The following is a 14,535-nucleotide window of genomic DNA, read 5'->3' as shown; positions in this document are numbered from 1 at the left end:
ACAAAACTGAGTAGTATTCTAAAACCAGTAGTACTAGAATCTGGGGAGGGAAACAGTATGACAGATATTTGTGATTGGTTCTTATGCACATGCACACGCGCACAGACACAGGCGCGTGCGCACACACACACACACACACACACACACACACACACACACACACACACACACACACACCTGGGAATCAATAAACTGTTGTAATGTGGAAGCACTTTTTAGGGTGGATGAAAAATGATTATCATTGTTTGGAATGATTTCATAATGCTGTTACAAGCTAACAGTTTGACAAAATTCACTTTAATTTTACATTCTGTTGTTCTGTTATCACACCCCATTGATGTGCATGGGAAACACTTAATCCTAGTAGGAAATATGTGTGTGGTGCACCGTGTTTACCTTGTGCATGTGTGCCCCCTTTTTATTTTGTAAATTGGTCATCCCCCAATATTATATACTTTCATTTGTGGTTGTTCCTTGTTTATATACTATTGCTCTTTGTGAAACAAGGTGCGTTTTTTTAAATGTTTCAATTATCTTTTGAAAACAGATTTTGTGAAATTTGTGCTTAATTTGTATGAAATTCTGCTTGTTCTAACCCACTTTTAAATATTTTTAGCTACCTAACATGAATGAGAGCCTGGATGCTGTTGAAGAATTATTAGCAGATGGTATTATAGAAAATGTAAAAAAAGGAGCAAACTCCTTTGAACAAATGATGATAGATATAAATGAATCTGTAAATAAAAGTAAACTGGATATAGAAAACACCATGGGAGATGCAGGTAATTTTCTTTTGAGACAGATTTCTGCATTATTTATATATTGTTTTCCTGGAATCAATTTAAGAAAAAAAAAGAATTACAATAAAAATTATTGTTGATTTTAAGACAGTTGGCATAGTTATTGGTAACTAGCAAAGTTTCCTGTCTTCACATGCTTATCACAAAATATCTATGGCCAAATTACTTGTTTATAATATGTAGAAATATGTACAAACTTCCATGTGAATCAGTCTGTGTATTAAGAAAAACTGTATCAAAACCTGTACAAAAGTTCCTGAGGTTAGCCTTCAACACAGACAGAATTATGCAGCAGAAGATTTTTATAATATGTGTAGATTCTGGTTGAGCTTTGCTGCTCTTGGGCTTTGTGGTATTTGATGGAGGTGGTGGTGGTTAGTGTTTAACGTCCCGTCGACAACGAGGTCATTAGAGACGGAGCGCAAGCTCGGGTTAGGGAAGGATTGGAAAGGAAATCGGCCGTGCCCTTTCAAAGGAACCATCCCTGCATTTGCCTGAAACGATTTAGGGAAATCACGGAAAACCTAAATCAGGACGGCCGGAGACGGGATTGAACCGTCGTCCTCCCGAATGCGAGTCCAGTGTGCTAACCACTGCGCCACCTCGCTCGGTGTGGTATTTGATATTTCACTGCTTCTCTCACTGGATACCATCTTCTTTCTAACTGACCAACACACAGGTGCTATCAGTGCCTTGAGATGTCACTCCAGATGTTAGTTAAATATGAAACAGATAAAAATATATATATTACACACTCTTCATTACATAGAGGCAATAAATTGTATACAAAGTTCCTCATGAATCAGCCTGTGTGCTAGTGAAAACAGTATCACAGCAGGTTTGTGTTAAAATGATACAGCTCCTGTTTCAGAAGTGAGGTCTGAAGACTCTGTTTTGTGTTTGAATCAGTTTTTTTCTACTTAGCCAACATTGCTGTATTATCTGAACTACACAAAACACATGGTGTTCAGGGAGCTCAACCAATTAGTAATACTTTGTAGCATATTGAGTGACGTGGATAACTGGATATGTTTTCAAATGACATCCATGTTTTAATTTTCTCTGTTCTGTCTGACAGAGAATTAACATTTAAAGAAGATAGACTCAAACAGTGGAAAATCTGGGTCAGAATAACAACAGAATGAAAAGGATAGATTGCTACTCACCACATAGAGGAAGCAGTGAGTGGAAGAAAGGCTCATTGAAAGAAAAAAAAAGACTGTTCAATGTTATTAGTTTTCAGAACAAGGCAGGGTATCCAATGGAGTGACATGGCAAGTGGTGTGGTGTGGCACAATGTATACATCTAGCTTGCAACTTCAGGTGGAACACAAACAGTATAAAGGAGCAGCCTTTACTGGAATGGCGAAAATGCCAGATGAATGTTGAACGCTACACTTTCAGCCATGCACCACATCTTAATAAAGTATTCTGGGCTGTTATACCGTGGTTGTCTGAATTTCTTGTTGAAACCCAATTTTCATCTCCATCTGCAGAGGATATCTGCTTATGGGGGGGGGGGGGGGGGGGGACACATTCAGTAAGCACTGCTCCAAAGTGGATTACTGGATGGTTTGAGGAAGAGGTAGCAGTAACAGATTAGTTTGTTTCATTATGGCATGGAAGAATTTATAAATGCAGCTACCAAGACAGAACAATGAAACTGACAAAATTGTTCATGTAAAGGGAAGTGCATATGACAGCTCATAATTTGCCTTATGTAGCACTTGAGGTTATGCTGTCCTGTAAAGGCATTTTATAAGTCTCACTTACAAAATAATTAGCCATTGCATCTCTTTTCTTATTCCTGACAAATTTCTTCTTCTCAGATCCAAGTTTGTGACAAACTCAATTCTTTTTGCAGTAAGTGTATTTTCAAGTTGCTGACTTCCAGAACACAGTATGCTTTAGTTATACTTTTGTGACTAAAACTATTAGTTCAGACAAGAAAAATTGACACATACATTATGTAGCTAACTCTGCTGCTGCATCTGCAATTGTCCATCTCTAGTTGTAAAATGAAAACAACTCATGAAGTGATTGTAATTGACTTTATAAACACATATGAAAGAGACATATGAGGCACAACTCCACATAGTACTTCGCTATAGAGTCAATGTTGTAGCCCATTGCAGCCAGATGCTGGAATATGCCACCAATTTGCTCGAGACTTGTACGGCTCCAGTTCCAGTGTTAAAAACTTTATGTTAGCCAAATTTTGTGCACTGTGTGACCAGCATGCACCAAATATAAGCTGGACAGTGCATGTACTATTCACTATAATTTTTTTGAAATATGTGCAGTAGTTTACTTTACTTCAAAGCATCATAATAGCTATACGCAGCAACAAAAGAAAGCCAGTTTATTCAAACTGTGAAAGAATATTTGTTTAATGTAGTTTCCTCAAAATTAAACAAGAGAGGCTGCATAGTAGAGAATACACACAAATCCCAGAACAATTGTTTTTAATTTTTTACACAAAGAAAAAGTCGTACTGACAACTAACTACATGTTCATCGCCTGAAGGAAGCATGATGCCACTTTACATCTGTTGGCATAGTCACATGAATACCACGACACTGCCATGCATCTGCTATGCCACATGTCACAGCACTTGTCACACCATGTCAGTGCGTGCCTAAGTCCTTCATGAGACACAGACAGAACAAAACACACATTCACACAGGCATAACACACCCAAACATGGCCACTGTTTTCTTAGGTTGCTAAGGCCCAAACTGCAACTGGGTCCATCGTGAGCAGCGATGTTTGCTGGGAAGCATTGTGATGGTACAGAAGTAGTGTGATGTAGTATGGGGAGAGAGAGGGGTAGCAAGGTATGCTAGGGGAAGATACCAGTGCTGCCTATGGAAGTGTACAGGATGTAGTGGGGGCAGGATAGGGGAAGATGCCTGTGCTGCCTATGGAAGTGTACAGGATGTGGTGGGGGACAGGATAGGGAAAGATGCCAGTGCTGTCTATGGAAGTGTACAGGATGTAGTGGGGGACAGGATAATGGGCTGCTAGGTGCAGCATCAGGAGTACGTGCTGGGGAGGGCAAAGGGGAAAGGAGACGGGTAGAGCAGAAAATGGAAAAGAACTATGCAGGTGTGATGGCTGGAATGAGTGCAGGGAATAGGCAGGCAGTGGACAGGGACTTAGCCAATGATGAGGCCGTAAGCATTATGGGAACATAGGATATCAAATTACCTCCCATTAGAAAAATGGAATGCCCTCAACATCTGTGATAAGACTATCAAAATGGTAGAGAGCAGCAATTACCATTCTACCTTTATTAGAGCAGATCCAGATTTTGGCTAGTAACTAGCCATTATAAATGCAGTGTTCCAGAGTTCAATGTTATTCATGCCCAAGCATGTCTACAACTGTTGTTCAGGCTCCTGTCATTAAAGAAAGAGTCTTTAATAAATTGTGGCAGGGGCATTCCAAACAGCTTCCTCATTCCTTAATGGTTTTCTTGTTTGTTCATCTAACATTTCTCCATTGTCTTTTGGTCAGGAGAAGGCCTGTAATACAGCCTGAAAACACATCATCACTGGTAATTGTTTTTACAAGTGAGAGGCAAGTTTTTTCTTAATTGATTGTCTTTCACAAAGATATACAGTTCCTCTGGAGTGTAGTGTCCTACTTATCTCTTAGTCACAATAATCATTTCTTCTTATAGCAATGTTTAAAGATCCAGGTATTCCTGTGTGTACTCAACAGATTCCATTAGGTCAATGCATCAGTGATTTATTCCTCATCTTTTTCTGATTCAAGTGCTGATTGGAATTATTTACAGATATCACACCTGTGTAAGTGGTCTTTCTGTAAACTTAGTGTCCTAAAGATCTTTCACTTCTTCTGAACACTGATATATCTACAAAACAATTCTACCTTCCTCTCTGATATATCTACAAAACAATTCTACCTTCCTCTCTATTTTCATGTTGTGAATCAAATAATAGAAAACCTAGCAGCCTTGCCCCGTCCCCACCACATCCCACAAGCAGCACTACACTTTCCCATACCCCTACCCTGCTGTCTCTATCCCTTCCTGCCCTAGCCTCCTCCTTATCCTCACCACCCACGGATTTCTCCTACTATCAGGTGCAGCTACTTGCAGTCTGGCCTATGTGATCAGAGACAGTAGTTTGTGTGTGTGTGTGTGTGTGTGTGTGTGTGTGTGTGTGTGTGTTTTCTGCAACTCTACATCTTCTCTGCATGAGGTGTTATCGAAAAGTGACAGGCGTTTTTTAATTTCGTGCGCCTTATAATCTGACACACACACACACACACACACACACACACACACACACACACACACACACACACACACAGAGAGAGAGAGAGAGAGAGAGAGAGAGAGAGAGAAGCATTGTTGATCTGATGTGTATTTGCATTTTCAACTGTTTTGAATATTTAATGTGTTGGTGACAGTCAAATTATACATGTTTTCAAGTGGTTGGTGAACTTTTACTTTAAAAAAAGATGCATCAAAGAATTTCCATTAAATTTTACTTGAAAAATGGAATAAAACGCACCACCATATTCAAAATGTCTGTGGACTTTGGTGAATCTACTATGAGTAAGACAAGAGTTTCCAAGTAGTATAAACGTTTTGAAGAGGGGAAAGAAGACATTGAAGACGTCAACCGTTCTGGACAGCCTAGCACATCAATTATTGATGACAGTGTGGAAGAAGTAAAGAAAAAATGTCAAATCACCATCAGAGAGTTTGCTGAATATGTTGGCATGTCCTTTGGCTCATGTCAAGCAATTTTTTTAGATGTTTTGGGCATGCAATGTGTAGTAGCAAAGTTTGATCAAAAATCATTGAATTATGACCGAGGAGACATGACATAAACATTGCTCGGAATTGCTGAATGAAGTTGACAATGACCCAGAACTTGTAAAGAAGGCTATAACAGGTGATTAAACATGGTTGTCGGGGTATGTCATCAAAACCAAGGCCCAGTTGTCCCAATGGAAACTACGTGAAGAGCAAAGACCAAAACATTTTGACAAGTTTGATCACATGCGAAGGTTGTTCTCACTGTTTTCTTAGATTACAACATAATAGTGCATCATGAGTTCATGCCTTGTAAGGAATACTACCTGGAAGTTACATACTGTTTGCATGGCAATCCGAATAAAACAACCATAATTTCGACAAAACCCTCGTGAAAATTGTCACGGTAATGCTCCCACTCACGCCTCAATGCTTGTTCATCATTTTTTGGCAAAAGATAAAACTGTTATGTTGCTTCAGCCACTGTATTTGTCAGACATGGCCCCCTGTGACTTCCCTGAGGCTGATACGAACCATGAAAAGATGTTGTTTTGCCACCATTGATGAGATAAAAACAGAATTGCTGAAGGAGCTGAACACCATAATGAAAAGTAGGTTCCACAAGTACTGCCAAGATTGGAAAATGCATTGGCACAAGTGTATTACATCTGAGGGGGAAGTATTTTGTCGGGGACAAAGTTGATGTTGAAGAATAAATAGAGATTCTTTAACAGGGTGTATACGGCCCAGGAAATCCGGGAAAAACCCGGGAATTTTTTCATCCGGGAGAAAACCAGGAAAAACCCGGGAATTTTATGGAATTCCAGGAATTTTTCATTGTTTTAGTCTTCGGTTAAATTTTTGTAATTTTGACTGCAGAATTGATTTTCTAGCAAAGAACGTTATTGTATCCTGCTACTGGAGAATGAGACTGCAGCAATAAAATATAAACGAGAAGGAAAAAATAAAACTTTAGTGGCAAAGGGAATGTGCAGTTTACAATGAAACCCCGTGCACGCACAAGCGTCTGCAAATAGCAAAAATATGTCAAAGGCCGTAGGGCGCAGACTGTAATCCTTCGTAACAATGAACTGCTTGGTATGAGCATGACGTCACAACTGTTCACATTAGGTTCGTTTGACCAATTGCCAGCGGTCTGTCGCACATGCGCATTTGACTCGCGTACAAGCAGTACCTTCTCCCACTACGGCGCTACTTGTAGTTTGGCTGTTAGCTGTATCGGTAGTAGCTGCAAGTAGCCAGATGCAAACGAGAAAAATTTTTCTCGCGCGCCCTAGCTGCCTGATTCGCGCTTGCACAGAGTTGTCTGAATTGTTGTGGGGAGGGGGTTAACCTGCACACGTGTTTACGTTAAGTGATTTCGCTGCTTCTCTTCGTTTACGGCTCCCACGTCAAATGAAAACAAAACGGATTTCTGTGGCCGTGAGCTATCAAATGAATTAAAATACATTCACATAATTACGGGGGCAAAAATATATTATTAATTTCAGTTTTCTGATTTTATTTTATTTCCAAGTTAGTAGCAGTCAAGCATTAATCACCTTGCAGAACAATGAAGTTATTTTTGCAAGTTTGCTAAAAACTGTACAGCAATTTGGGTGGGAAGTCATTCCACACCCACATTCACTTGCTCTTGTACCCTCAGATTTTCATGTTTTCCGCTCTCTATCGAACAGCCTTTAAGGAACTTCCTTTCTGGGTGAAAATATGCTCCAAGCATGGTTTAATGAGTTTTTTGCTTCAAAACCACGTGGTTTCTACAGTCGTGAAATTGAGAAGCTACTCCAACATAGTCAGATTGTTGTAAATAGTGAAGGAGAATACACGAGGGATATTCAGAAAGAAGGGAAAGTTTTGGCATTAAAGAAAAGCTAAGTACAAGAAATACATTTTATTATACACATCTGCAAGAATGACTGACATACTACTTTTCCACTAGTCACCAACACATTGAGGCGCTTATCATAAGGGTGGACAGGCTTTGAAAGACCTTCGTCGTAAAATTCTGCCGCCTGAGACTTCAGCCAGTGAGTTACGGCCGCCTAGAGTTCTGCGTCGTCATCAAAGCGCTGCATTGCAAGACAATGCTTCATGTTGGGAAACAAGTGGAAGTCGCTTGGTGCAAGATTGGGGCTATAGGGCTGATGAGGGGAAATTTCCTATTTTAATGAATTAAGGGCTTCTTTAGTGCGGTTTGCCATGTGAGGTCGGGCATTGTCGTGCAAAAACAAAATTTTGGATTTCAGCTTTCCTCGGCGTTTGTTTTGAACTGTTCTTCTAAAGCTGTGCAAAGTTTGACAGTACCAGGCAGAATTTATGGTTGCTCCATGCTCAAGAAAATCAATAAGCACACCTTGCCTATCCCAAAACACTGTTGCCATCAACTTCCTTGCTGACAAGGTTTTCTGGGTAACCTTGTGTGCCCCCACTCATGGACTGTAATTTTGTCTCGCAATTGACATGTTTCACCCAAGTCTCATCACCGGTTATGGTTCGATCCAGTGATGAACCACCATGTTTGTGGTAGGTCTCCAGAATGTCAATGTTGCCCCAATTCGCTGTTCTTTATGGTGCTCTCTAAGCATTTAGGGCACCCATCATGCCCAAAATTTGTGGTAGCCTTGTTTTTGAGTGACAATTTCAACAAAAAAGTCCGTGAAACTTGTGGGAAAGAAAGCAACGGTTTTCACAAATCATTTCATCAACTTAAGTGACAAGATCATCAGTCACAATGCTTGGGCGTCCACTCTTCTCTTCATCGTGAACGTTGGTTCAGCAATTTTTAAACTGAATGCACCATTTCCGGATGGAACATTCACTCATTACGTTGTTTCCGTACACTTCACACAGTTCACGATAAATTTCTATAGAGTTTAGGTTCTTTTGCCAACAAAAACCATATCACAGACTGCACCTCACAAATTGTGGCATTTTTGATTGCAGCGCACATTTCAAATTCGAATATCGAAAAAACCAAGTGCGCAGAGACGTTCCTGCTGTCACCTATGGATACTGACCGAGTTGCTGAGAACGCATGTACCAAAATATACGTGATCGGTGTGCTTAGCGGTGTCAGACGGAAACGTTCCCTACTTTCTGAATAGCCCTCGTATTATTGATGACTAAAATCTCTGTTAAGTGTATTGACTGTGTTTATTAAACTCACGGTGTATACGACCCAGGACTACCGGGGGATCCGGGAAAAACCCGGGAATTTTTGCATCCGGGAGAAAACCGGGAAAAACCTGGGAATTGTTTAGAATTCCGGGAATTTTTCATTGTTTTAGTTTTCAGTTAAATTTTTGTGATTTTGACTGGTAAGAACCAATACTCTAACAAAGGATATTACTGAATCCTGCTATTGCAGAATAATACTGCAGCAACGAAACGTGAACGAGAGAAAAAAGAAAACAAAACTTAAGTTGCAAAGGAAATGCACCGTATACAACAACAAAACAGTGCTTATACAAGCGTCTGCCAACAGGAAAGTGTGTCAAAGGCTTTAGGAAGACTATGCAATGCTTTATGACAACAAACTGCCTCCGATGAGCGTGACATGACAACTGTTTAAATTAGATTCATTTGAGCTGTTGCGGACGGGCTCTTCAGCATGCGCAGTTGAGTCGCGTATCAGTAGTACCTTCTCCCACTTCTGGTTACAGAAGTGTGGCTGGCCGCAACTACTTAATATTGCCTCAGTTCGGAAATATAGTAAATCTGGAGCTGATGCACGAGCAGTCTGAGTTGAGGTGGTGAGCGCCCACGTGATCTGTGTTTACGTTTAGTGATTTTGTTGTTTCCTCTTCATTTATTGCTCTCATGTTAAATGATAACAAAACGGAATTTCATGGCCGGGAGCTATCAAATGAATTAAAATACGTTTGCATTATTACAGAAGCCTAAAATATGTTATTAGTTTAAGATTTTATTTCCACCTTTCTGACAGAACAATGAAGTTATTTTTGCCGGTTTGGTTAAGAGATTTGGCTTAAAGTTAATCTTTTCTGCTGAGGCAGTCAATTTATTTGAAACGAAGTGTTTAATTTCACACTATTGGCTAGTTTCAACTGTTCGCTGCATTTCAAGTGCACGTATGGCATTGTGCCATAATAAAGAACCAAACATGAGATAATACAGTACTGCTACTCCAAGAAAATTTACATACGAATGTGCATTTTAAGCCGAATTATGTGTTTTAGTATGGTTCACGAAATTCCAACGCTCTTGAAGTATCATCTGATGTCTTGTTTCTTTTATGCCATACGTAACATCATTTAATGTTTTACACGTACGATCATATGGGCTTCCTGCATCATCGTAGCTGCGCAAACTCGGTGACGCCTGTTATTTGGCGTTCTCTTGCAACTGCTGAAACGAACCTATTTCTAACAGGTCGCAGGAAAATATTGCGAATGGTGGTTTGAAGTGAGTTACATTCAAAGCAGATTTCCTTTTACGCAAGATGAACTATGTGCGAGAATGTACGATGAATTTCTTAAATCAGAAAGCGTTTGACTCTCATTTAAAAATCAACTCTTTGAGGACGACCATTTAGAAGAATTTCGAGCCCAAAAGATCTGACATTTACGTCATTTTAGTGGCACATTTGTGTGATGTAGCTTAAAGTGTAACACACGCAAAAAAGGTCAAAATTATATGTGGAAGCTTAGCTTTTCTTCCAGCTTATTAATCTTAGATACCAATATTATATATGAATGCTATGTATATTAATTTAAATCATTAACTTTTCTTACTTGTGTGTTCGCGCTACTTATGAGTGGTCCTGCTATTGGCTGACTACATCACATGTCCTATGCTGTCATCAGCTGGCGAGATCACGTGACAGAAGCTATGACTGTCTTACAAAAGCGCATCGCAATCTCGAAGTCAATGTTTCAGAAAGTAACATGCGGTGTTCGGTGGAATTCAAATTTATACCTTCGTAATACGAAAATATGCAGCGTACATGTTGCTGCACATCAAAGGTCTTTCAAAACGTGTTTTCCCCCCATCTGAGTTTCGTTTTCTAAAGTACCGGGAAATTCTACTCCTGCTTATAAAACCATAGGACTGATGAGTTTCACAGTGCTGAGGAACAGTATACTGTTACTTAACACTGAAAAAGTGTATTTTCAACCAGGAGAAAGTGTATTTTTAACCGGGAAAAATCTGGGGATTTTTTTTCCTTGTCCACGTATACACCCTGAATCTTAAGGAAAAATGCTATAAACTTGTGCACCGAAACAATATTTTTCACCTTATTTTGTGCAACTTGTATGCTCGATTCTGTTCATAGAGTTCAGGCAAGACATCATTCTGTCAGGCTGTAATTTATTCAGCCAGGTGGAAAGATGTCCTTGCTAATATTTATTGAGGCTGTGATGTCCACGCAGAAGGAAAGACAATATTCCTAACATGACTTTATGGCCATTGTGTAACTGCATAGGAATAATTTTGATACTAAAATCCATCAGGTGTCTCAGTGTCATTATTATTCTGATAGACACCTGGCTTCTCTTCCCAACTAGTAGATGTCATAGTTTGTTTTTGAAAATATTTCTGTTTAATTGAAATTTCGAAGGATTGTGAAAGTAAATTTGGAATATCCTAATACTTTACGCTGCAAAGGATGGTGAAAGTTGATTTTGAATATCCTACCTCTCTATACTTAACACTGAGATGACAAAAGTCATGGGATTCCTCCTAATAACGTGTCAGACCTCCTTTTGTGCTTCATAGTCAGCAGCTTGACTTTGAATGGATTCAACAATTTGTCAGAAGTCCCCTGCAGTAATATTGAGGTATACTGTCTCTATTGCCATTAAGTGTTTCCAATGCAGGATTTTCTGCATGAACTGACCTCTCAGTTATATCCCATAATACTTGATTGGTGGCCAAATCATTCACTCAAATTGTCCAGAATGCTCATCAAACCATCATGAACAATTGTGGCTCATGACATGGCACATTGCCATCCACAAAAATTCCATCATTGTTTGTGAACATGAAGTCCATGAATGGCTGAAAATGGTCTCCAAGTAACCGAACATAACCATTTCCAGTCAGTGATCAGTTCAGTTGGGCCAAAGAAACACAGCCCACAGTATTATGGAGCCACCACCAGCAAGCACAATGCCTTGCTGACAACCAATGTCTTATGGTTTCATGGGATCTGCACCACACTCGAACCCCACCATCATGTCTTACCAACTGCAATCGGGACTCATGTGACCAATCCACTGTTTTCCATTTATGTAGAGTCCAACCGATGTGGTCACATGCCAAGGAGAGGTGCTGCAGGTGATGCCATGCTGTTAACAAAGGCACTTGCTTTGGTTGTCTGCTGGCATAGATCATTCAAGCCAAATTTTGCCACACTGCTCGAACAGATACATTCTTTGTATGTCCCACATTGATTTCTGCTGTCATTCCACACAGTGTTGTTTGTCTGTTAACTCTAACAACTGTATGCAAAACGCTGCATCTCCTTGTCGTTAAGTGAGGACCATCAGCTGCTGCCTTGTTCGTGGTGATAGGTAATGGCTGAAATTTGGTATTGTTGACATTGTGGGTCTCATAATAAATAATTTCATAATGATTTCCGTAATGGAATGTCCCAAGCTTCTAGCTCCAACTATCATTCCGCATTCAGAGTCTGTTAATTCCCATTGTATGGCCATAATCATGTCCGAAACCTTTCGCTTGAATCACCTGAGTAAAAATGACAGCCTCACCAATGCACTGCCCTTTTATACGTAGTATACGTGATGCAATACTACCGTCATCTATATATGGGCATCCCACAACTTTTGTTACATCGGTGTAAGTATTTCCATGCTTCATTGGGTACTGTAGTGTAACATGTAGTGCCTCTTAACTCTAGCACTTAATACAGATGTCAAATGTCTAACTTGTAAATGTGTGTCATATTAAATATGAAAGGCAGTCTGCTATAATGCAGGAATGTTCTTCCAAGCTGTTCCATATACACCTGCATGTGTATCGTGTAACACCACCACCACCCCCCCCCCCCCAATCCAGCACACACACACACACACACACACACACACACACACACACAGAGAGAGAGAGAGAGAGAGAGAGAGAGAGAGAGAGAGAGAGAGAGAGAGAGAGAGAGGGGGGGGGGGGCACTCCTAAACCAAAGTCATTTTTATTTTCTTTGCAGGTGTTGCTATTCAGGATAAAGCTGACAAAATTTCAAAAATGGTCGAGAAACTTAATGATGAGATTAATAATAGTGTAAGAAAACCTATTACCAATAATTTGCAAAAGGGAATTGATGATTACAGCCGATACAGGTATTTTATTCTTCTAAGTTACCATTTCTAACTTCTTTGTTATTAATACCTAAGAAAACAGACCAAAGTGAGTTCAAATACTGCATGCATTGAATGTAATGAATTGAACTGGATTAATAACTACTCAAAGTAAAGGAAACAACTCCCAAAAAGCATTAAATTAAAAATTGGTTCTTGAGGAGGATAAAGGAAATGTCATGTTAAGACTGTATTTTATCAACATGGGGAGTGCACTGACTGAGAGTTCTTTTGAAAGGGGATGTGGGAAATTTTTATTAAATAATATAACCCCTTCTAATTTGTAACTGTTATGACTTGTTTTCTTGTACTGATTACTGTGTTAATGCACGCAATAGCTTAGTCAGCTCTTTCTTATTAAGTTAAAGTGGATTTTATCTGTAACTGAAGTTTAAAAATTATAATTAAATGTGGCACCTCATGATGTTTTCTAGATACTACATTGACATATCTGTGAGTTCAGTGGTACTTGTAGTATTGCTGTGTATGACACTGGGACTTTTTTATGGTTTTTGTGGCAAACGACCTGACGCCATGTTCAATGAAGATTGTTGTAACAAAGGCACTGGTGCAAGTTTCTTAAAACTGTAAGTAACACAATAATTAAAATTTTCTTTTATTTGTCTTGTTACACAGACAATAACACATCGTAAATTTCATAGCATAACATATACGATCACAAATACCCTGCGTTTTAATTTTTGCTGTATTACACTGGTGTGCTTTTTATAGAAGTACTATATTATAGAGGATAGGACTTCCCTTGCGAGTAAGATACTGCATGCAGATATAATATATAATTTCTCTCTGTCATATTCCAAATTAGTTAATTTATGAATTTTAAAGCAACAGCTTACATTTTAATTATTTGACAACTGTTTTTGTAATAACTCTTCTTTTGGAGCTAGAAAAAGAAAATAATGCTTAATTTAATTGTGACTCTGGAAATTTGGAAAACAGTCCCAAGTGAGTGGAGAAAGTGCAGCTGACTCCTCTATATAAGAAGGGTAAAAGAACGGAGCTGAAAACTTGCAGACCAGTATTCTTAACATCAGTTTGCTACAGAATTCTAGAACATATTCTGAGTTGGAATATAATAAATTTCCTAGAGACCGACCATGAATCACCATGCTTTTAGAAAGAATTGCTTGTGTGGAACTCAGCTTGCCCTTTCTCACATGATACTCTGTGAACTGTGGATGAAGGGCAACAGGCAGATTCCATATTGCAAGATTTCTGAAAAGCATTTGTCACAGTACCCCACTGCAGACTTTTAACGAAGGTAGAAGCGTATGGAATAGGTTCCCAGATATGTGAGTGGCTTGAAGACTTCTTAAGTAATAGAACACAGTATGTTGTCCTCTACATCTACATCTACATGATTACTCTGCTATTCAAAATAAAGTGCCTGGCAGGGTTTGATGAACCACCTTCAAGTTGTCTCTCTACCGTTCCACTTTCGAATGGCGTGTGGGAAAAACAAACACTTAAATTTTTCTGTGCAAGCCCTGATTTCTCTTATTTTATTGTGATGATCATTTCTCCTTATGTAGGTGGGTACCAAAAGAATGGTTTTGCAATCGGA

At 39.3% G+C, this 14,535-nt stretch overlaps 1 protein-coding gene across 4 annotated transcripts in view; it reads left to right on the top strand.

Annotated features, from left to right (window-relative positions):
• The window catches only part of LOC126162595 (prominin-like protein), a 510,115-nt gene that overhangs the window by 362,899 nt on the left and 132,681 nt on the right, over nucleotides 1-14,535 (top strand). For all 4 annotated transcript variants that reach the window (XM_049919200.1, XM_049919201.1, XM_049919199.1 and 1 more), the window contains 3 exons: nucleotides 617-782; nucleotides 12,800-12,932; nucleotides 13,385-13,537. In XM_049919200.1, coding sequence (XP_049775157.1) covers nucleotides 617-782; nucleotides 12,800-12,932; nucleotides 13,385-13,537 — 452 coding nt within the window. The remainder of the gene's footprint in view (nucleotides 1-616; nucleotides 783-12,799; nucleotides 12,933-13,384; nucleotides 13,538-14,535) is intronic.

The sequence above is a fragment of the Schistocerca cancellata genome, chromosome 2, assembly GCF_023864275.1.
Source record: "Schistocerca cancellata isolate TAMUIC-IGC-003103 chromosome 2, iqSchCanc2.1, whole genome shotgun sequence".
Classification (NCBI taxonomy): Eukaryota; Metazoa; Arthropoda; class Insecta; order Orthoptera; family Acrididae; genus Schistocerca; species Schistocerca cancellata.
Note: the sequence above shows the minus strand (reverse complement) of the source record. Positions and strands in the feature narration are given on the sequence as shown.